At 41.1% G+C, this 24,972-nt stretch overlaps 1 protein-coding gene across 1 annotated transcript in view; it reads right to left on the bottom strand.

Annotated features, from left to right (window-relative positions):
• pik3c2a (phosphatidylinositol-4-phosphate 3-kinase, catalytic subunit type 2 alpha) overlaps window positions 1-24,972 on the bottom strand; it is a 231,006-nt gene that overhangs the window by 47,960 nt on the left and 158,074 nt on the right. Inside the window, exons 14-17 of the mRNA XM_039740786.1 lie at window positions 19,285-19,427; window positions 17,074-17,262; window positions 5,907-6,000; window positions 3,060-3,154 (exon numbers count right to left, since the gene is read on the bottom strand). Coding sequence (XP_039596720.1) covers window positions 3,060-3,154; window positions 5,907-6,000; window positions 17,074-17,262; window positions 19,285-19,427 — 521 coding nt within the window. The remainder of the gene's footprint in view (window positions 1-3,059; window positions 3,155-5,906; window positions 6,001-17,073; window positions 17,263-19,284; window positions 19,428-24,972) is intronic.

Here is a 24,972-nt window from a genome sequence, read left to right as displayed (position 1 = left end):
GTCACCTCTGATGATCACAGGGTCCATGAGGGGCCTGGGCCTCCTAAAATCCACCACCAGCTCCTTGGTCTTGCTGGTGTTAAGGTGTAAGTGGTTTGAGTCGCACCATTTAACAAAGTCTTTGATTAACTTTCTGTACTCCTCCTCCTGCCCACTCCTGATGCAGCCCACCATAGCAGTGTCGTCAGTGAACTTTTGCACGTGGCAGGACTTCGAGTCATATTGGAAGTCTGATGTATATAGACTGAACAGGACCGGAGAAAGTACAGTCCCTTGCGGCGCTCCTGTATTGCTGCACACGATGTCAGACCTGCAGTTCCCAAGACGCACATATTGAGGTCTGTCTGTAAGATAGTCCACAATCCATGCCACAAGGTGTGAATCTACTCCCATCTCAGTCAGCTTGTCTCTAAGGAGCAGAGGTTGGATGGTGTTGAAGGCGCTAGAGAAGTCAAAAAACATAATTCTTACAGCACCACTGCCTCTGTCCAGGTGGGAGAGGGATCGATGAAGCAAAAGACGAAAACATAGGCAAATGTTTGTTTTTAAGAGAAAATTTGATATTGTGGATGGGCCGGAGTCTTTCTGTAGTTACACTGTAAAACCAAGCCTGAATTTAAGAGACACTACATCACACAATCTAAAGCCAAGAACAGACATGATGGGTGAGCGGAGAGTTGGCATTGTAGCTGGGACAAATGTTTCCTCTAATGAGTAGCAAAACTGTGCGTGTAAGTTTTAGTTTGTGTGAGCAAAGTGCCTTGAGCATAGGAAAGATGCTATATAATTAAAATGTATTATTATTATCAAGTTCTAAAACCAACTATTTTTGAGCACCAGTATTAGCATTGCATTTCTGTAGATCACACAAAGAACCATCACACATCAGATCTCATTCACTGTACTGCATATTTAGTGTTCGGTATCAAAAATTAACTGAACTGATATAACCACTTTTTTTTTTTAATAAAAAGTTTATCCATAAGTTATAAAGTCTATTGGCAAACAGTCTGTTCAGAACTGAAAGAGTTTCTCGTCAAGTTTTCCAAATGCTCGGCATCGAAGCGATTTCTAGATTCTTCTTTCATATTGCTCAGTAGAAGAGGGTTGGGCGTCCGGCCATAAAAATCACATTGGTTGGAAAAAAAAGCAACCCCTTATAAAAATGGAATAGCTATGGAAGACCAAGATGAAGATTAGACTAAATCGCCTTTCACCATCAGCCCTTAAGACCTGGAATGTGTCACAAATATCCAAAAGTGAAAAGATCCTCTTTAAGATCATTCTTTTTATCAAGCCAATTCTACAAACACCATCCATTTTACAAGAAGCTAAAAATCCTTCCCAGAAGCATGTGCTGCCTGGCGCTTTGTGGTAGGTCATTCCGTCAACTGTATGCCATTGCTTCTATATGAACTCTTATCAGCTTGTGCAGAGATGTGGTTAAGTGACAACGAAACAGAAGTTAGACTGTATCTTAGAGCACCATTTTGTTTGAAACTCATTTAAATCAGGTCAGTAATTGATTTAGTTTATTTTTATTAACTTTTACAGTTTAACTTTGTTTGAAACTCAAGTATTTCTCATATGCGAAGTATAGTGAAGGTATTGCAATTGTCCAAAAATTCAATGTTGAGATTTTTAATAAATCTTGACGTTATCTGAGTTTCTGATATATGAAGTACAGTGGAACCTCGGGTCACAACCGTAATTCATTTCAAAATTCTGGTCGCAACCCGATTTGGTCGCGACCCAAAGTAATTTCCCCCATAGGATGTTATGTAAATACAATTAATCCATTCCAGACTGTACAAACTGTATGTAAATATATTTTTTTAAGAATTTTAAAATAGTTAATTACACCATAGTATGCACAGTGTAATAGTAAACTAAATGTAAAACCATTGAACGACACTGAGAAAACCTTGAACAGAGAAAACGAACATTGCAGGAGTTCATGCTACAGCCTTACGAAATGATCACTGTAAATTTTTTTTAAAAATGAGTTTTAAGCACAGGGAAAAAAATTTAAATTTTAAAATTCCCTAATTTATACAAAAACTAACCATAAACAACCAAGAAAACTAACCTTGCATGAGTCGAGTTCTGGCATGAAGGAAGTGAGGAGGAACTGGCTGGAGAGGAGATTTCAGTTTTGAGGTAAACAACACACGTCTGACTGAGAACAATGTACTGTACAGGGAGAGACTGAACACGTGCGTAAATCAACGTCACGTACGAACCGGAAAGGAAACTGGCTTGTTCGTCACCCGAGTGTGTGGTTGTAAAGAGATGCAAAAGTTTGGCAAACTTTTTGGTCGTAACCCAATTTGTACATGTTCTGAGACGTTCGTGACGCGAGGTTCCACTGTATAGGGAAAATTTTGGAATCCTCCAAAAATTCTATGTGGAGATTTTGATGAATCTCGAATGTTTTAGACCTCCCTGAATCTGAAAATGCCATTTTTGTAATTATGTCTCTGTGTGTGTATAAACATAGCCTGAGAACGCTTTAACTTACGTCAACCAAATTTTGCATACAAGTATTAGGTACACAACGTAGATTTCTATCAACTTTTGAGCCACCAGAAGTGGTACTTTACCTTTCATTCATGCAGCTGCAGAGTTCGACTTATTCAACTTTACTTTTAAATTGTTCAATATATTATTAATTTGATTTGTTACTGATGATTCTTTAATGTATATAATATAAAAATAGTTATTATCTTGCAGTTTACTCCTCAAATATCCACCCCCATATATGTGAGTATGCGAGAAAGTCGAGGGGAGATTTTATAGAATGACCATGAAAATTCTGTGAGCGACGCTCCTACTACGCACAAAACACCACTTGTGATTGTTCAGCCACTTTTCTTTCATCACTACTTTTTCCATCTTGGTGCGTCTTTCTAAACGAGTCACCTACTAACAGATGGAGAGACAAACCCACTTATGGCCAAGGACCACTGCTCTTCTGTATACCTTTGATGTGGAAGCTGGGCTATCAAAGGGATTCAGTTGCATCTCAACGGTCAGCAGCAGCAGCACTCTTAACTTACCAATACAGATAATGTGAGATGTGAATGTTCTGCAGTGCTCTGGACATCAGGAAGATCACAAGGGCGTTCTTAAGATAGCATTCAAACTTCAAAGCCTGCAAGAAGAAAACAGCACAAGGATTTTTGTGAAACCTCAGATCTCTGCAGCAGACATGGACCTCCATCTCTACTGGTGAGCAATCATACACTGTAGAGGACAAAAAGCAGTGGTTCTTATTTGTTCATAAGCAGATATTCCACCCAAAAATGACGATTTTATTCATCGGTTACTTACTGATTGATCTTTGTATAAATGGCCTAAAAAAGCATTTAATGTTTTGTTTTCAAGGGAGAACAGCTATCACATAAGGTCCTTGCTAGAGTCGTCCTCAAAAGGATCCGTGATCACTTGCTCACCTACCAGTAACCGGAACAGTCTGGTTTTCCGCCTAAGAAATTGAGCACAAACGTGAATATCGGCAGAGTTTCTTTGCAGCCTTTTGTCGAGTTTCGTAAAGCATTCAACTCAGTTGATCGAGTTCCCCTGTGGGACATCCTGAGGGTTCGCGGGATTCCCTCAAGATTGCTAGATATCATGGCCGGCCTGTACACTGGTACTACGAGTGCTGTCAAGAGTGGAGTCAGACCCTCTGTGTTTTTCCCAGTTGATTCTGGGGTTTGTCAGGTGTGTGTTCTGCTCCTACTCTGTTCAATGCTTGTATGGACTGGGTGTTGGGCAAGGTTGTGGGGTCCAGCGGCTGGGGGGTCATCTGGTGGTGAAGAAAGATTCACTGATCATGACTTTGTTGACGATGCTGTGCTCTTCGCCGAGTCAATGGAGGCTCTGATCGGGGTGCTCGAGAAATTGAGTGTGGAGTCAATGGAGGGTCTGGGCTTGTGAGAGTCCTGATAAAAACAAAGATCCAGGTCTTTAAAGACCTCTTGGGCACGGCCATTAGCAGTGTCCGTCTGTGGTGAGAGTGTCAACCTTATCGAGAGGTTTACTTACATTGGCAGTGACATTCATGTCTCTGGTGACTCTTCCTATGAGGTCAGTAGACGGATTGGAAGGGCATGGGGGGTCATGAGGTCGCTGGAAAGGGGTGTGCGGCACTCCCTATATCTATGCAAAACGACAAAGGTCCAAGTCTTTCGAGTCCTGGTGCTTCTTGTCTTGGTATATGGTTGAGAGACACGGATGCTATCCTGAGACGAAGACTGGACTCCTTTGGTATTGTGTCTCTCCAGAAAATCCTTGGGTACCGTTGGTTTGACATTGTGTTGCTCATGGAGTCCCGAATAAGGCACATGACCTGTACTGTGATGGAGCGTCAGTTACGGCACTACGGCCATGTGGCGTGTTTCCCCGAAGGTGATCTAGCTTGTAGGATCTTCATTGTTGGGAACCCGAGTGGCTGGACCAGGCCAAGGGGTCGGCCACGTACCACCTGGCTGCGGCAGATAGAGGGTCATTTCTAGAGTGTGGGAATGGACTGCATGTCTGCCTGGGGGGTTGCCAACCGGGATCCTGAGTTGTTTTGCCGCGTAGTGGGTGTGACAATGGGCTGTACCAATGCATGCTCCCCAACTTGACTTGACTTGTACACGCCAAGTGTTGGAATAAAAAATGCACTGCGTTGTGTTTGTACACGTCAAATACCTTGGAATGGGCGTGTCGAGAATGATACCTGTGAGTGGGGGTCTTGCCAGTGACGTTATGCCCTCAAGTCATTAAGAAAGTACACCCCATGAAATGTGTTTTTTAAACATATGTGGACACATCAAGATTTACATTTTGTAGCGTATATAACTGAAACAAACATAACTGCAAACTTCACTTGTAGAAAACGTCAAGCGCAACCTGAAATAAAATCAAATTAGAGTTGGGTATAAATGACTAGAACATCATGAGAGAGGACCTTGTTGACGTTGTCCTCGGATTTAAATCTCCCACATTTCATGCTGGTTTTCTCTTTGTTGTTGAAGTAGTAATAGTATTAGTAGTTTATTTATATAGCGCCCTTAACAGACAAAAGGCCACAGAGTGCGGAACAGCAATACAATACAAATACAGCAGTTAAAACGAAACAAAACCAATAAAAATAACAACCAAACAAGCAGGAACTACTCCGTACTGATTAAAAGCCTGCTTAAAAAGAAATGCTTTCAGTAGCGTTTTTAAAAGAATCAACAGACTCGGCTGCATGCAGACTACAAAGGCAGGCTGTTTCATAGTCTCGGTGCCACAGAATGAAAGGCACAATCCCCACGAGCTTTTAGCCGAGTCTGTGGGACAACTAGAAGGCCCTGTTGCCCAGATCTAAGAGTCCAACAGGCTGTATTGTGCTGGAGCAGGCTGGTTAGGCACTCAGGAGCTTGAAAGTAAAGTACCAAAACTTTAAAATGAATTCTATAAAACATGGGAAGTCAGTGCAGTGTGTGCAGAATGGGAGTGATATGATCACTCCGGCTAGCACAAGTTATGAGCCTGGTGGCTGCATTTTGAAGTGTGTGTTATATCACCAATGCCAAGATCGAAGGAGCTCTCCGAGGCCTTCACAAAGAAGAGATGCCAAGAAGTCTTTCAAAAGATCTCCAAAACAACTGGACATCAAGCAGTCTACAGTGCAGACCACCATTTACAAGTGAAGAAGATTTCAAAGAGCTATCATCTTGTCCAGGACGGCCTGCCCCAGCAAGCTCACCCCGAGTGTCAACCACAATTCCACACAGACATGGAACCAAGAAGTGATGTGAAGCCGGGACTGACATATAATAAACTGGCATGAATGTCAGGAGCTCTGTGATAAAACTATCCAAGCTCATGTGTCAAAACAGCAGTCATCCTGAGCTCTCGTGAAGATTTACCTGCACAAGCTGTGGAAGATAATCCATCACTTCATCGTTGCTTATGTGTTCAAGCCACTTGACAGCAGCAGTACGAACCTCAGTGTCCGCAAACCTAAGAAAAATCACATTAAAAACGGCCTTAAGACATGCAAGTGTATTAGATTCCACAATTTAATAAACTCTGATCTTGTTAATTATTTAAACGCTCAATCGGCAGGTGAAGGACATCTGATTTTACCTCTTAGGAGCAAAAGACATTTTGATAATAGCAGGCCTTTAGGGGGGTTAAAAAAAAAAAAGACATTAAGATGAACACGAATGGAGACACAGTGAAGAGATGCTACCCTGATGCAAATTTGAACTAAAACGTCTCCCTCAGAGACAAACGCAAGCTCACTCTTAGATTACTCAGCATCCACTAGCTGATACTGTGTGTGTGTGCGTGCGTGTCTTCGTGGGGTCTCTAAAGGATTCTCAACCTGCACTCTCTCCTCTGGTTACAAAGTAATGGCTCAGCTCTTGCAATCAAAAGCTACAGCAGCCCCCTGAGATGCAGTAACACACCTTTGACTCAATTTGATTAGAGCGGTCTTGATGTGCCGCAGGGAAGGCGGTTGCACGAGGTTGCCAGTTCGATTCCCAGAGGGCAGACATGCAAGAAAGGAAATAGGATTTCGTTGGGCTTGGCAGACCGGCTCAGCTGGGCATTGTGCCCTAAGCAGGATGATGTGTCTTGTGAGAGTGGGATAGTCAGAACAAAACAAGGAGAAAGTGTTAAGGATCCCCAACCTCCCACCATGCCTCACTAAAAAAAAAGTCAAAAGCCAGGGTGGCCACTTCAGCTAGACCAATGGGCATACAGCTCCTGGGCTGTCTTGGGTAAGTGAGGCCTAAATTGGTGTCATGGTGGGGGACACTGAGGTGGTGGTGGCAGGTACCGGTGAGGTGATGAAATAACTACCATGATATTGAAAAGTATTTGACCCCTTCCTGATGGCCTCTATTTTTTTACCACAATGAACGGCTTCAGATGTTAACACAAAATATAAAATTAGATAAAAGAATGCAAAATAAACAGACAACACCACTGCTACTTAAAATGGCCCAGCAATAAAGTTATCCAAAACCTGCAATGTCTATGTAACCCCTACACAGCTTTTCTCACAACTCAAAGTGCTTTACATAGGGAGTGGAGGGCCACGTCCACCACCAACAATGTGCTGTACCCAGCTGGAAGATGCAACGGTAGCCATTTTGCACCAGTATGTTCATCACACATGTGCTGTTAGGTGGTGAAGAAGTGAGAGAAATTGCCAATTAAGAGACAGAGGATGAACAAGGGGCCAGAACTACCAGGCTGAGGTGGGCAATTTAGTGAGGACATCAGGATACAGCCCAGTATTTACAAAGGATGCCTGAAGTGCAGGTGGGATGGCAGCTGCTACATATCTACTTAGCCAAAGTTCACTAATGAGTGGACTCAGCTGAATGAACACAGCCAGCCTTGTTGACTCTAAACCCCCTCAGCATCAGAGTGAAGACGTCACCACAAGGTTTGAAGAACACCACTAGGCTACAGATGTGCTTTTAGGTGGTGAAGCAGTGAGAGAAATTGCCAATTAAGAGACTGAGGATGAACAAGGGGACAGAACCACCAGGCTGAAGTGGGCAGTTTAGTGATGACATCAGGATACACCCCCACTCTTTACAAAGGATGCCTAAGGATCTTTAATAACCACTGAGGGTTAGAACCCAGGTTTTATGTCTCATCTGAAGGGTGGCACCATTTTTACAGCCCTGTATCCCTCATCACTGCACTGGGGCATTGGGATCCACATGCAGACCACAGGGTAAGCGCCCCCTGTTGGCCTCCCCAACACCTCTTCTAGCAGCAACCCAAACTTTTTCCTAGATATTCTCCCACCCAAGTACTGGCTTGGTCCAATCATGCTTAATTTCAGGTGGATGACCTCTTCGGAAGTGCAGCTGGGATGGCTTCATTTAATTAATTAGCCAAACAGTTGGCCAAAGTTCACTAATGAGCGGACTCAAGCTTAATGAATACAGCCAGCCTTGTTGACTCTAACCCCCCCTTCCAGATACTGACCCTCACCATCAGAGTGAAGTCATCACCACAAGGTTTGAAGACCACCACTAGGCCTTGATCAAAGTAAGCTTCAGAAGAAAGAAGGAAGAAAGTTGTTGAAATTTACCATTCACAAAAAAAAAAAAAAAGGCTCCGGCACGCCAACCCCAGAGCCATCAACTCAAATGGAAAACTTATGGAATGGAGGGGGGTGTGGGGTGTGCATCTTTCCTGGAAAGGTTAGCCTACCAAAATGACTACTCATTCAGAAAATGAAAGAAGAACATCCATAAAACTGCAAGTTCTCCAGTCTCACCAGGTCAGTGTTCAAGGCTTCATGATAAGAAAAAGACTGAAGGAAAATGTGACTCATGGGAGAAGAGCAAGACAGAAACCTCAGCTACACAAACTGAGTGGAATGGCAGATAATGGAGAATCAGCTGGACTATTACAGAGGGACTTGGACAGCATGCAGGACTGGGCAGACTTGTGGCAGATGAAATTTAATGTAAGCACAAGCAAAGTAAAGAAGTAGAAATGTTTGACTTGAATACACAACGAGTGGTTTAAAACTTGGAAGGTCCTCTTATGAGGAGAGTCTAGGAGTCACAGTGAATTGGTCACTACCTACATCCAGATGTTGTACAGAAGCAACCAAGAAAGCTAATAGGATGTCAGGTTACAGTATATAGCACCTTGATGTGTAGAGTACATGTCAAAGTTGGTCATGCATAAGCTTCACAACATGCTGGTGAGGCCTCACCTGGAGTACTGTGTTCAGTTCTGGCCTCCATTTTATAAAAAAGACACCACAGCACTAGAGGAAGTCCAGAGGAGAGCAACCAGGCTGATTCAGGACTAAGCTATGAGGAGAGATGGAAGGAGGTGAACCTTTAAAGTTGAAGAAAATGGAGATTGAAAGGTGACCTGATCAAAGTGTTTAAAATTATGAAAGGCACAAGTCCAGCGCATCCAATTGTTACGTTAACAAGAACACGGATGGGGACACAGTTGGAAATTTGAGGGCAGATTTCACACCAATGTTAGAGAGTTTTTTTTCCCCATGGTCAATCACAGACCCATTGAATAAATGACCAAGCTGGGACCAATAAACTGATAGGCTAACAGAATGTCAGGTTATATAGCGCCTTGATGTGTGCAGTACAAGTCCAAGAAGATTATGTTAAAGCTTTATAACACACTGGTGATGCCACATTTGGAGTCCTGGGTGCAGTTTTGGTTTCCATTAGAACATACCAGCAAAGGAAAAGGTCCAGAGAAGAGTGAGTCCAAGGATACATGAGATGAGTTATGAGGAAAGATTAAAAGGGGGCCAGTGTGGTGTAGTAGTTAAGGTTTCAGACTTCAAGACCTCAAACCCTGAGGTTGTGGGTTCAAATCCCACTACTGACACTGTGTGACCTGCCTGCGCTCTAATTGGAAAACCAAAAGAAATGCAACCAATTGTATCATAGATGTTGTAAGACACCTTGGATAAAGGCATCAGCCAAATAAGTAAATGTAAAAGAGTGGGCTCTTTACATTTAAAGCAAAAGAAGAAGAAGAGTGTTTAAAAATATGAAGGGAATTTGTTTAGTGGATTGAGATGGTGACTTTAAAACACAAAATGGTGACATAAGATGATGACACAGAAAACAGGACTTTTTCTTTACATACACAACCACAGATACATGGTATAAGTGACCAAATAGTGTGATAGACTGTAGGACTTTAGGGACCTTCAAAACTCGACTTGATGTTATTTTAGGGGACCTAAGTGGATAGCACTGGTGAGCTTTGTGCGCTTTGACCTGTTCTTGTCTAGATTATTCAAATTTTCTAAACTAATTAGAGTGCTGGAGTGTAGGGATTTTGGGACTTCCAGATCTTGACTTGATGTTGTATTGAACATCCTAAGTGAACTGGAGAAGAGCCTCAGTGAGACCCTGTTTCCTTCAGATCTTCTTTAACTTTATACAAACACCTCCACTTTGGCCTAATTTCACTTTCGCTTTCATTTACATCACACTTTTGCCCACATATTTATGGTTTCTACTCATCACGTCCAAACTGCTTTAACCTACTTTGCTGTACTTTTGCAGTTGTCTCTTCCACTTTTGTTGTGCCTCTGGTTGTCTCATTGCTTATTCTATCCTTTTTCTTAACATTCTTATTTCTGACACATCTAATATCCACTCCCTTTACTGCCAATCTCTCATTTCCACAAATCATCATCACTGGTCTTACCACTGTCCTAAAAACCTCACCTTTAACCTTCACCTTAATTCTTCTATCACACAGCACTCCTGACGATTTCTTCCAATTGTTACATCCACATCGTACTCTGTGGGTTCTCTCTTCATCTAATTCTCCATCTTGGCCTACCACTGATCCTAGATATTTAAATGTATCTACTCTTTTCAATGGCTCTCCCTGCAGGCTGCCTTCTGAATCCTGATCAACATTAAACCTAAGACAATTCTGTCTTCTTCTTCCTATTTATCTGCAGTCCTCCATCTTTCAAAGCCCCTTTCCATTCTTCCAACTTCCTCTTTTCTGGAATGTCATCAGCACAAAGCCCGATGATCCTATAACTGGGATCCTGTCTGTTACCCCAACAATACTTTAAACCTGAGTCCTCACTCCCCCACAGATATCCTGGACAATCATCACTCACTTCTCTGATCCTACTCCTCTCTCTCTCATGCAACTCCAGACCTCTTGACGTGGCACTCCATCAAAAATCAATGATTGCTTCTCTATCAGCTGTTTCAATGCATCTGTACTTCCTCTACCTGGCATAAAACCAAACTGTTCCTCCCCTGTGGTGGTCTCATTTCTCCCTTATGCACATGCATCATGTGATGCCCCTTTAATTTGTATTTAAACTCACCCATGGCAGGTAACAGGTGCTGGCAATACAGAAATCCAACTTGTAACCAATTTAAAATGGAGAAATGTTGACTTTCCATCTTTACATCTGTGTGTACCACACAGAATATGGAGGAAAAAAACAGAAGAGGAAAAAATTGTCCAACAATTTGAGAAAGAAAACTGTGGAAAAGAATGGAGAATCTCAAGGCTACAAGACCATCTCCAGGGACCTAAATGTCCCAACGTCCTTAAGTTTAAAGCCCATGGCACTGTAGCCAACTTCTATAGACGTGGATGGAAAAGAATAACTGATGGAAAATTGCATCGAAAAATGTTCAAATGGTGGGTAAAGAACTTCAATGAGGTTCCAAACACATTCAAGCTGACAGGGTACAACAGTGTCACCTCATACTGTCTGTTACCATCTGAATGGGACGCTATGGTAGAAGACCAAGGAGGTCCCTGCTGCTGACACAGACATAAAGGAGTCAGACTGGTACCTCCCAGCACCCTCCTGACAGAGCATCCTGTGGACAGATGAGACCAAAGCAGAGTTTTTGGGTAAAGCACATCACCGCATTGTTTACAGAAAATGAAATGAAAATACGGTGGTCCCTAGAGTCAAACATGGTGGAGGTTCTCAGATATTTTGGGGTTGCTTTGCTGCTTCTGGCACTGGATGCCTTGACTGTGTGCATGGAATCATGAAATGTAAAGACTACAAAATAGTTCTGGAGCCAATGTACAGCCCAGTGACAGAAAGCTGGGTGGTCTTCAACAGATGACATGGGTCTTCCAGCAGAACAATGAGACCCAAAGCACCCAGAAAAGGTGTAAGAAAAAGAGCTGGGGAAGCGGCCAGCAATGTGTCCAGATTGGAACCCCACAGACCACCTGTGGAGATGTGAGAACAGCAGTTGGGAGAAGGCGCCTTCAAAAACATGAGACCTGGAGCATAGTGGTCCAAAATCCCAGAAATGATATGTAAATAAATCACTCAAGCTTACAGGAAGCCACTAATTGATTGTCTCCAAAGGGTGAGCTACTAAATATGAAGTTGAGGGTGCCATGGAGCTCTGTGGAGAATGACATCATATTGGACTTATTTGTATTTTTGTGTTGTCCATTCATCTACTATCCAACCTTCTATACCCTAACTACAGGGTCACAGGGTCTGCTGGAGCCAATCCCAGCCAACACAAGGCGTAAGGCAGGAAACAAACTCTGGGCAGGGCGCCAATCCACTGCAGGGCACACACACACACACCAAACACACACTGGAGACAATTTACAATGCACCTAACCTGCATGTCTTTGGACTGTGGGAGGAAACCGGAGCAACCAGAGGAAACCCACGCAGACACGGGGAGAACATGCAAACTCCACACAGGGAGGACCCGGGAAGCGAACCCAGGTCTCCTAACTGCAAGGCAGCAGTGCTACCACTGTACCGCCCTTGTGTTGTGCCAATGCAAACAAAAAAATAAAAAAGTGAAGAGCAAAGTATTCAGGACTGCGACAACTTAGTAGGAGAAATGGTGCATTTTTTGGAGGAAGTGCAGAGGTGCCAATGTTTTTGGTTATGACTGTATTAATGTACTTTTTCCATACTACAAATAAAACCATCTTCAGAGTATATGTTGTTTGGCATTACAAATCAGTAAGTGTTAAAAGGTACCTAACTGCAAGAATGTAATCAGAAAATAACCAAAGAAGTGAAAAAGCTCTATGGGTGATAATTACACTAAAACTATTTTGTAAATATGGCGCCCTCCTGACTGGGTATAATAGTAAACTTTTCTTTTCTTTGGGGAAAGCAGGAACAGGGATGTGATTGGTGCTATTTACTACCAATCAAGGTATACTGCACCCTTAGTACTCCAATGATTTTTGTTTTTCCTGGGGAGGTGAGAAGACAGAGCGAGGTGGAGGAGAGTGTTGAACAATTGTGTGTAAGAAAAAAAAAGAAAAGAGAAAACTGGTACTAAAGCTGTGGAGAGCGAGAGCGGGGAAAAAAAAGTCGAAAAGTATTTTTTGGTGGTCAGTGTAAACGTGAGAGGCATTGAGCGGGTTTGGCTCATTGGAACACGGATGAAAAAGAGAGAGCTCAGCTTTGGGAAAAAAAAGGAAAGACAAACGAAGAGTCGGAAGCCTACTTTACATAAATTTGCTGTCTAAAGGAAATATGAAAAAGGGAACGTAATTAAATCCTGCATCAAGACGAAGCTACAGGCGTCATCCCAGAAGGAGCTGTGAGATTTGTGTGTTTCACCGCGGATGTAAATGTGAAGTGCAGCGAAAGTTCTGGAAGGACACAGTGAGTACATGTGAAGTTGTGTACTGCATATGAGCTCAAACAAAGCATGCCAAGAATGTATTTGTATTTATATATATATATATATATATATATATATACATATATATATATATATATATATATATATATACACTGTGTGCACAATTATTTTGACCATATCATCATCTTTAATGCGTATATTCCAACTCCAAGCTGTATTAACTTGAATGCTTATTGGATTTAAGCACGTCAGGTGATGTGTATTTGTGTAATGAGGGAGGGTGTGGCCTAAGGAGATCAACACCCTATATCAAGGTGTGCAGAATTATTAGGCAGCTAGTTTTCCTCGGGCAAAATGGGCCAAAAAAGAGATTTAACTGACTCTGAAAAGTCAAAAATTGTAAAAAGTATTTCAGAGGGATGTAGCACTTTTGGAATTGCTAAGATATATATTGGTGCCCAGAAGTACAAGGTGTTCAGTGCTCAAAGACATGGCCAAGGTAAGGAGGGCTGAAACCCAACCACCACTGAACAAGAAACATAAGTTGAAGCGTCAAAACTGGGCCAAGAAATATCTGAAGACAGATTTTTTCAAAGGTTTTATGGACCGATGAGATGAGAGTGACTCTTGATGGACCAGATGGATGGACCTGTGGATCAGTAATGGGCACAGAGCTCCACTCCAACGTGGAGGTGGGGTACTGGTATGAGCTGGTATTTTTAAAGATGAGCTAGTTGGACCTTTTTGCATTGAAGATGAACTCAAAATCAACTCCCAAACCTACTGCCAGTTTTTCGAAGACACTTTCTTCAAACAGTGATACAGGAAAAAGACCATGATTTTTATGCAGGCCAATGCTCCATCACTTGCATCAAGTTCTCCACTGCGGCCAGCCAGTAAAGGCCTTAAAGATGAAGGAATAATGACATGGCCCCCCTTCCTCATCTGACCTAAACCCTATCGAGAACTTGTGGGCACTTCTTAAACGCTAGATTTACGGGGGAGAAAAACAATACACCTCTCTGAAGAGTGTCTGGGAGGCTGTAGTCACTGCTCCACAAAAAGCTGATCGTCCACAGATCAAGAAACTGACAGACTCCATGAATGGAAAGGCTTATGACTGTTATTGGAAAGAAGGGTGGCCATATTGGGCATTGATTGATTGATTTATTTTTTTTGAAATGTCAGAGATGTTTATTTGTAAATTTTGAGGTGTTTGTTTATTATTCTCACTATAACAGATGAAAATAAACAAGTGAGATGGGAAAATGTTCATTTTTCCTTTAGTTGCATAATAAATCTGCACACTAATAGTTGCCTAATAATTGTGCGCATATATGTATTCCCCTGATGATGTTCACACTCACATTTCCGTTGTGAAACATTCAGGTTTATTAACATTTTGGATTGACTGATAGCACTGTGTTTGTTCCATATTAAAATGAATCCTCAAAAATACAACTTGCCTAATAATTGTGCACACAGTGTATATATATATATATATATATATATATATATATAACAAATCCTGGGAGAGAAAGACTAGGGAGATAACACATGATCTTCACGTGAAGATCACAGAAGACATTTAAAAGACCTGCAAGAAGAAAGAGATTGGCCATGGAGTGTCTCGCAGGGACCTTACACATGAGACTTGCCAAGAGATTGACCCAGGACATTCTGGCGGAACGCAGAAAACATGAGGTTCTTGCAAGACACATCCTACTTACAGCCACGATCAAAAAAGAACACGGGCAGCAAAACACTCAGTCGTGAAAAGGCTTTGAGCACACACAGATCCAGGGCTCTTGGCGCATATAAAGTGTACCAGGACAATACGTTATAAATGAAACATCGATGACTAAATGAAGAAGAAAGAGCAGCGCGGAGAAAATAGACTCAAATGCGTAGGAGAGAAAAAAATGCAAAGAAGAAAGAGAAAAATCTAGGTGCAAATTCATAAAATAAGGTAATCAGCTAGGAACAAGTGGAATTGGAAAAAAAAGCAGGTCCAATTGGGCTCAGAATTAAAAGACTGAGTAAAAGACAAAGTAGGACTTAATAAATACGTTCACAAACAAGGGGGCCAAACACATGCACAGCAGGTTAGAGATAATGAAAACAGTGGAATGCAAAAGACTTAAAAAAAAAATGAAGACGTGAAACACATGCAGAGCAAGATACAGAATATGAAAGCAGAAAAAAAAACGACAGTGTCAAAACAAAGAAAGTAAAGATTGCATTAGCACAAACAAAGAGAAATTATTACTCGGAGAAATAATGAAAAGGCGAATAGAGATTGAATATATGGACATAGGTGATATGTCAGAAGTATATAAGAATTGTAAGGCTTTGAAGTTTAACTCTTTAGGGCTGATGTTGACTTTTGTCAAAAATTCAGCAATAGAGGATGGTAATCAGCTGTAAATGTGAACTTCCCCGTGTGATTAATAAAGTATCTATCTAAATTTCGACAGAACTCGCCCTTATGTTTTAGTTTGACTTTCTTTGCTTGAAGGAAAGTTATTTAGCTTTGTTGATTTGACCTTAATTGCCTGCGCGTGCATGAGAAGTGAAGAGCAAACATCTGGTGAGACTAAAGCATATGTGCAAAGCAAAATACTCCATGGACGTTTTCCGTATTATTACTGAATCGCACTCTGACCTTTTGGAGTCTGAGTTTGATGCAAGTGATCTGGAGATGCATATCGAAAATGAAAGTGAGGTACCAGCCTAGGTCCCCAGTTGATGGTGGTGCTGAACAAGTTGTAGATGACACGCTTACAGCAGCGTTTGCCTAGTAGGACCACCACTTGTGATGACGAGAGGTACAAACCATATTGCATCACATTATGATTGCCACCGTCGCCCACCTGCTGTGTGAAGGTAGAGAGGTAGCCAGCCCACCATGCATTCTTGCTGACCATTGAGCCAACCCTGTGCAGCAACTGCTGCCAGAGATGCGAACAGGCACCAACAGCAGCCACAGCAAGTAGCAACAGACAGAGCGTTTTATGTTGATTTATGTGTGAAACTAATAGAGATTGAATATATGGACATAGGTGATATGTCAGAAGTATATAAGAATTGTAAGGCTTTGAAGTTTAACTCGGAGAATTTCAAAAACGCGGTTTACCTCACATGCATTTATTGGTTACTTTGCAAAAAAAATTATTAACTTCTGACGCTGAAGATCATTTTGTCTGTGCTGAAATTCCAAACAGAGAAACCTATCCTGAATTATGGTGCAAAGTCATTAAAAACATGTCTCACGGACCTCATTTAAAAGATTTAGCATGTTGGGACTCGAAAGATTACAAATCTTGTTTTTACCCAAGTTCTGAAATAAAAGCGAAACTAATGAAATAGCAACAATTCCAAAAAAAAAAAAAATCTTAAAAGTGTGTATCCAGATTGATTTCTATGTGTGAACCTTACCTGTGTTGTAACTCGGACAAATTAATTGAGTTTAGTTAAACTGAAAATATCTCTTGAGTGGAGTATAAAATAAATGTGTGTTATTATTTTTTTTGTTTGATTTGTTGTTTCCTATCCATGATTGTGTGGAGTGCTTACATAGTGGTTGCATTCAAATAATTAATAAAAGGTGTGCATGTTCACAAATCATTACTTTGAAACATTGTAACAGCAAGGATAAATATAATTGTTTCATTGGACCCATTGGTTATTACAATTTATTGGGATGTGTTTAATGTGGATCCCACCAGTGAAATTTCATCCTATGTCATAGGTAACCTGCCAGTTGAATGGTGGAAGGGCTACATAAATATGGCAAGTAGTGGTCTGTGTTTTGTACTGGATTAATGGATGGGCGTCTAGAGAGACCATTGAGTCTCAACCACCGACTTCCTGACAGCCTTATACCAAATGTGTCTTTTGTACTTGTGATCAAAGGCCTGCTTTTTACCTCAAGTGTAAAAGTTCAAGAGTACACAGAGGGGAGACAGGAGGCCACTGATAAAGGAGACCGTAAACGGAAGGCAACGTCGTCCAGTCCCAGCCAGGCGCACTTGCAAGAATCTTCGGGAGGCAGTTTCTATGTGAATGGCAAAAGTTCCTTTTGTCCCACAAGAGATCTCTGTCGGCCTTAGAAAGGCTGTTTAAAAAAAAGAAAAAGAAATGGAGGTTAGTTATGAACAGCAAAAGCAGCCCAAAGACATGCAAGTTCATCTTTTACCAAGTAGTAAGTATATAAAAAAAAAAAAAAAAAGGAGCGGGCAGCATAAGCAGCGTGTGATGTGACAGATTATCAGATACTAATTGAACAACTTAGGCGGTCACACCACATATAAGGTACTGTATGTTATCATCTCTGGTCCGCTCAGCAGTGCCCCCTTTAGGCTTACGATGACTACATTTCATCAGTGCCACTGCTTCTGTACGTATAGGAGGGTGAAATTATGATAAATTACTCAGGGAAATACTCTAACAGGTCTCACCTTGTGTTCTCATATCCGAACACTTGCCACTACACTTATTAAATGACAAGTTTTGTGTTTTTCAAGTTATAACTTCAGAAACGCCATGCAAAGATGTGTTCTAATATTAAGCATTTTCTATACATTTTTAAATATATCTTGCCCTCATACACGATTTACAATGGGGGCTAGTGGGACATAGGTCACCATCAGAAATTAAAAATAAAGAATACAACATTCTAAATATATACAGTGGAACCTCGGTTCACGAACATCTCGGTATACGTACAACTCGGTTTATGACCAAAAAGTTCACCAGACTTTTGCCTCGGTTCACGACCACACACTCGGTATATGAACAAGCCAGTTTCCCTTTCGGTCTGTACATGTTCAGTCTCTCCCTGTGCATTTCCTGTGCAGCGAGCGAACAAGAGAGAGAGAGCGCGACACACACACAGGCAGCGCGAGAGAGAGCTGGACACATTACGGTAGGAAGGCAGTTAAAGAATGCACTGGGCTTGATTTTGTTTTCACTTCTTTTTCCAGCGATAGGTTCGTAGCGTGCATTGTTGCAATGTTATTTTTCTTGGTGGTTTATTAAATTACGGATTTTTTCAAATGTTCATTTTTTTCCCTGCGCTTAAAATTAATTAAAAAAAGTGCTTTTAGCCAGCGGTTGGTAGCGCTATAGCGCAAGCTATTGCAGTGTTAGTTTTCTCTGTTGTTCAAGGTTTTCTCAGTGTTATTCAATGTTTTTATATTTAGTTTACTATTACGCTGTGCATTGTATGGTTTAACTAACTATATTTGTGCTTAAAAACTTTAAAAAAAAAACATATATTTACATACAGTTCGTTTGGTCTGGAACAGATTATTTGTACTTACATACAATCCTATTGAAGAAATTGCTTCGATTCATGACCAAATCAGTTCACGACCAGAGTTTTGGAACGAATTATGGTCGTGAACCAAGGTTCTACTGTACATGTATATTGGACGTATCATTCCAAAAACAGGTTTTACAGTTTATATCCTCTCTCTCATTTTTGGGGGATTTTGAACATTTAAAGTATTTTTATAACTTTAAAAACTAGCCCTTGGGCCTGTGCAGGCCTCAGCCTGCCTGTTGAGTTTGAGGTCACGTTGCCTGGGGTGAGGCCTATCCCTAGGCAAGATTGTGAATTTCCTGGCCTGGTTTGTGGGGTCTTTTTGGAGGCCTTTCACCAGTAACTCATTTTTCTTGCCTGGCAGTTGAAAAGGTGTTGCGGGCAAAGGGCTTCAAACTACAACCTGCACCTGAAACTAGAAGTTTAATAGAATATATTATAGAAAAGGAAGGGAATTTTAACTGTAACCGAAGTCTAACAATTCCACCCTTTTGTTCTTTAGAACTAGTCAGATCATTTATTTTCATCATAAAAAGGAAACAATAAAAGGAAAATCTGTTCCTCCTTTAAGTCTGTCCCCATGTCCTTTAGTGAGGATACAGCATGTCACTAATTTTCCTTATACCATGCACCCTTAAATCCCCATTCGCTTAACTGAGTTGGGCTTTTGCTGGACCCAACTTTTTCAGCTTAGTAGATGCTCGGCTTTGGGAACCTTGTAAAGACACAGCCACACCATCTACACAGACTAGTGTAGTCAGACTGGACACTTCATAATGTATTCCATATGTCATTTTTGTCACAATCACATACCCTACGGAAGAACTTTTACTGAAAATTTTTTCAAGTTGCTTTTGAACTTCGGTGTCCAGTGTTTCCAAGGCCTGTGGCGTCAGTTTATTTTCTGGCTGAGGTGGTACATAAACAATGTCAGCTGCCTGGTGTGGGAAATCCACCTGTTAAAAAATAAAACACAAAACAAGGAAAAAGTTAGAAATTTTCTCAAGTCTGGAGACTCTGGGTACAGCATGACAGAGGAGGAGAATGAAGAGGATGATGATGCTGATGATGGTGGCTCAACTGCTCGCCATCACTGGCTACATCTCATATTTTAAGGCAGCGTTTCTCAACCTTTAAGTATATGCAACCCGAGTTTTCATAACAGTTTTAATCGCGCCCCCTAACGTCTTTTTGAAAGTAACCCACTAATACCAATTTGTTCTTTTTTTAATTAATGATATATCATAGATGCATATTTTATTATACCTACTTAACTTTTATCAACCTTTATCTAACTCTATATTTATTTTTCTAGTACCAGAATGTAATTTAAGTTAATTTGTTTTGATTTCAATAGATGTATTTTTCATATTTTTGATTCTTGTTTTCTTTTTTTCACATCTTCATGCCCCCCCGCCCCTTAGAGGGGCCCGCCCACAGATTGGGAACCACTGTCCTATGGTATAATACTAGGCATGAATGATTTTAGTAAAATATCAGATTGCAAGATGTTTGACTAAAATAGCAACTGCGAATTAAACTTTATTTCTTATTTGTTTCTGAATGAAAAGAATCAGATGAAAATATGGAAGCTTGACGTCTATTTTAAAAGCACTATTACACAACTACCGGCTGAACAACGGGCACTTGGTGGCACATTTGTTGAGGCTGATAATTAGAAATGTGCTCATAATTAGTAACTCCAAAGTCAGGAATGTTAGAATTCCAAACTACTTACATTCAAAGGTTAAAGTAAAATGCCTCCCAGGGACCAAGGAATCTGACATTGCTGGGCAGAGCGTCCCAGTGTAGCCTCAAAATCTCCATCTTACATTGGAGTAGATAAACTTTACTAAACTCAAGGGGAACTTAAGATGCATACAGTAGCAGAAGCATAAAAACCAATTAAACAGACTGCGAGGACAAATAATACAGCCAATCAATTAATAGATATACAGGTCAGCCCTTGTGAGTCACAAATTTACAATATGTGGATTTGTCATCAATAATTAAATGGAAATTATTTTGCGAGTTTCATGACCTACTGCTGAGAACTGCAGATGATGCTGTAAGCAGCATTACATAAAATGGACTGCAAATCCCAGCAGTCCTGCACCACAGTGTCATTGGGTATCTTTTGTGGTTGCTGTTAGAGCAGCTTAGTAAAACAAGGTGAGGGTGAAGGTTTTAAAAAGTGAGCCCTAAGAAGCCAGAAGGACCGCATTTGGTTGTGTCTTTGTTTCAACGCCTTACTGCACAACTGGATTACAATCATACCCATCGGATTACAGTTTTCTCTGGATTTATGTGCTCGTCCTGTGGCCTGCTTGTTTGTGTGATTTCTTCTGGGTTGATAAAAGTTTTCGTCTGGAGGATACTCACAATTTCTAAAAAATGCTTACTTACATCAGCGTTGTGGTAGGACAAAACTTTATATATCTTTCAGGAGGTTGTTGACAGGGGGGCTTCACTTCATAACTACACCAGCATCATCAGCTTCTGCAAAACTAGACTGTGTCCTGAGTGTTTATCGTTTTGTTGGATTGATTTTGTATCTGTAATAGTCATCATTTATGTCATTTACTACCACAAATACAAACAAATTCATTATATTAAGTTAAATTCTGAAAAAGTTATAGTGCCCTAAAGAACTGCCGAACTACACACTTTGTCTGGGCTGCCAGCATAACATGCGTGATTTGCTTGTGCAGTGAACATTCTCAGTAAATTTTTTTGCATCTTATTTAGTATAATAAATTTAGAATATACAGTAGGCATGGGCCCAAAACATATTTGCTGATTTTTGCATCTGAGTCCTATGTCCCTAACCCCCTGCATATCACAAGGGATAACTATAAAATTAATATGAATGTGTATTTGTTTAGAAATAGCAAATTTAAAGTACCGTACATACTCGCGTTTAGGTTCTCCCGCAGATAAGTCGGGATTTGACTTTACTGTATAACTTCCGGTATTTTATAATGTTGGTCATATAAGTCGAATGCGGAAAACTCACGCTATTAATCCAAGAGATTACGATATGCTAATGCCCACCTGAGTGAGAAACCATGGAGCACACTGCCTTTTTTCTTTCTATGTTTTGTGTATACGTGCGTGACCACACAGTAATGCCCAAACTATTCCGAAGCGACTGCACTGTTTTGTGTTTTTTTTTTTTGTTTCTCACACCCTCATACACCTTCATCGTAACAGCACCCCTTATCTACGATGGAGTGTTCGATCAGAAGGAAATATGAAGCTGGTTTTAAATTAAACGTCACTGAAGTAGCAAAAGAAATTGGTAACTGCGCTGCTGCAACAAAATTCTATGTGTTTGAGAAACTGGTGTGAGATTGGAGGAGGCAAGAAGATGTAAAAAAAAAAATAAAATAAATGATTAAATGTTGCATTTTTGAACAAGCACATAAGTCGGGGTCTGATTTTATGATCGATTTTTCAGGTTTAAGGACCTGACTTATGCACGAGTATATATGGTATGTAGTATTTAGTCTGGGATGATGGGAGGAAACACTGAAATGCCTGAAAGAAGTGGGCAGAAAAGATTCCCAGAGGCGCTTCCCAATACTACATTCCACTAAAACTAGCAATTCCTGAATACAGACTCAGAAAACAGAAAGAATACACGCCCCGAACTCTGAGTTCCTACTCGCAAACTCTGGCCTGGTCTTTCAAGTCCTGGTTTGTCCGACTTTAGATTATGACATCTATCCCAAATGGTAAATCTGTGCTTATCAGACCACATGACATGTTGTCCAATCTTCATGATCCCCATCAAACTGAAGCCCATCCCCTCTGGTTAGCCTCACTGATTAAGTGGTCTCTTAATGTTACACAGCTGTTCAGTCCCAATACCTTGAGTTCTCTTCGCACTGTGCGTGTGGAAATGCTCTTACTTTTACTATTGTGATGGAAGGCCGGCAAGCTCATCCCAGCTGACACATCCAGGCTGCTTGATGGCATCTTCCCTGCAGCATGAAGGTGCCCTGGATTCCTGCAGGTCACAATGGGAGACGGAGTTCGGCTTCACAGCCCTGCTGGGTGCCATAGTGGGACGCTGCAGGGAGACACAGGGATTTTTATTTTCCCTGTAGCCCGGAAGTACTCCCAAGTCACGGGGACGGAAGAACAGAAGTACTTCCATGCTGAAGAAAAATACGAGTCTTCATCTGACCCGGAAGTGCTATGGAATCACATGGACAGAAGGACAGGAGCACTTCCAGATCAAGGACTATGGGAAACCCAGCAAGCTGAGCCGGAGTTGGGAGGGAGTGTGACAGAACTGCTGGGAGGAGAGGAGGATTGTATTATTGATTTGTGTATTGTGCTGGTAGAGGTGTTTTTGTGCACTTTATTGAAGAAAATAATCTATACTAATAAAAGGCAAAGCCCTCACTCACTCACTGACTCATCACTAATTCTCCAACTTCCTGTGTAGGTAGAAGGCTGAAATTTGGCAGGCTTATTCCTTACAGCTTACTTACAAAGTTAAGCAGGTTTCATTTCGAAATTCTACACACTTAACGAAATTCTACTTTCTGTATGGCGGTCATACTTATTTCTGTGGTATGACGCCACTGTCGCCCACCATATTGAACAACCTCCCATCTTCAAGCCATGTTGAACTTTCTTATTTATGGCCCCATCTTCACGAAATTTGGTAGGCGGCTTCCAAAAATGCCTATTCTAACTGAGGAAAAGATAGGACACCCTTGCCCCTAATAGCGAGTGTTACCTCCTTTGGCTGAAATAACCAATGTAGCGTCTTCGACTTATTTCTGTGGTATGTTTGAGGGTTTCTTGCCACTGTCGCCTCACAAATCTGGATATTGAACTTTCAATGGTCTTTGTTACTTATGGGCCCATCTTCAAGAAGCACCTTTGATACACAGTAGCATCGTGGATTCCCAGGTCGCTAATTGAATCCTACTGTGTTTGGTTTACGCCAAACATGTCCTCTGCTGTTGTGTCCAAATAATTCATATATATATATATATATATATATATATATATTGTACAGTCTCTTTCTGATTGTAGAGGCATGTATACTGTGTGAGTTCTCGCACTTTAGGGTTTTGGAGACCCCCATCCCAACACCTCACACGTTGTTGGCTGCCTGCCTATATAAGACCGTCCTTCACTCCGGTCTCTACATTCCCTACACTTGTGATATACCTGTGTGAGATCTGAGCCAATTTAAGGGGATTCCTATCGTCTTTACAGAAGATCTTGCTGATAACTACAGCCTTTTTATTTAATCTACGGCTTCTCTGCTGTTTTATTATTATTAGTTACTGTGTAGGTATTTTAGACTTGCTTTACATTGTTCAGGTATCCATTTCCTTTATCATTTTAACCGTACCCCCATTAACAAGTCTATCGAGGTGATCACCATCGATCAAAGAACTGTCACTTACCGAGTGGTTTCCATGCCCAGAGATGGCACCTGCCTTTTCCATTCTCTGTGTTACATATTGCACGGCCATATCAGGCTCACTCTTGATATCCATTGTGTCTTACGTATTGAATGACTGGCACAGGTTCAAGGTGTGGACTGATGACGGTACAGGAGATAATTAGACTACACAGGAGCACTAGAAGAGTGAAATGCTTAAGCCCTTCACCTCTGGTTCTGCATGTGAGTTGATGGCTGCCGCTGAATCGTTCGGTTGTTGCTTTCAAGTGTACCGAAATGGCCAAATATTTTACACCTTTCGACAACCGCCAATGCCTCTTAAACATCTTAGATTGACAGGTGACGATTTCAGTAGTGGACACTTTGATGTTTATGAATGTTTAAACACTCAAAAATTGGATGTGAAGTTATCAATGAAACCGGTTGTGTGCTTACAACACATAACTGATGCCGAATGTCACATCAACACAACAAGTCCTGTAAATACGGTTGTAATTGAAATAAACCATGAAACTCAAACCGATTATGACAGCAGCAATCCAAGCTGTGAGATTTGAGATAAGATTACTGTTCACATGGCCGACTGTACGTTGTATGCTCAAGAGTAACCTCAGCGCACAGCTTGGTCATATTACAACCAGAGGGCCGAACTCACAATGTGGTATACAAAGAGAACCTTAACAAATAATTATTGGTATATTTTCCCTCAGTTTAAAAAGGTTTAATTTTATTCTTAATAAAAATTTTAAGGCAGTACTTCGCCGCTGCGAAGCGCGGGTATTTTGCTAGTTAAAAAATATTTCTTGGTGTTTTTAGCTGGCATCTTGGACGTTCTGTCTGTGGGTTTTGAGGAGCGACAGAGCCCTCTAGTGTTGCACTATTAAACGTGGCCTTCAGTTCTACTGTTGATTTTTAACAATTTGATTTCACCAAATGTTTAAGTGAACTCTGACCACGATCGTTCAAGATTTCAACCCCCGACAACACATTTCTTTCTCGAAGATGATAGTTCACCACAATCCTACATTGGACAGTTCTTAACCCAATTTTAGTAGTTTCCACAATCT

This window comes from Polypterus senegalus, chromosome 1, assembly GCF_016835505.1.
Source record: "Polypterus senegalus isolate Bchr_013 chromosome 1, ASM1683550v1, whole genome shotgun sequence".
Lineage (NCBI taxonomy): Eukaryota > Metazoa > Chordata > Cladistia > Polypteriformes > Polypteridae > Polypterus > Polypterus senegalus.
Note: the sequence above shows the minus strand (reverse complement) of the source record. Positions and strands in the feature narration are given on the sequence as shown.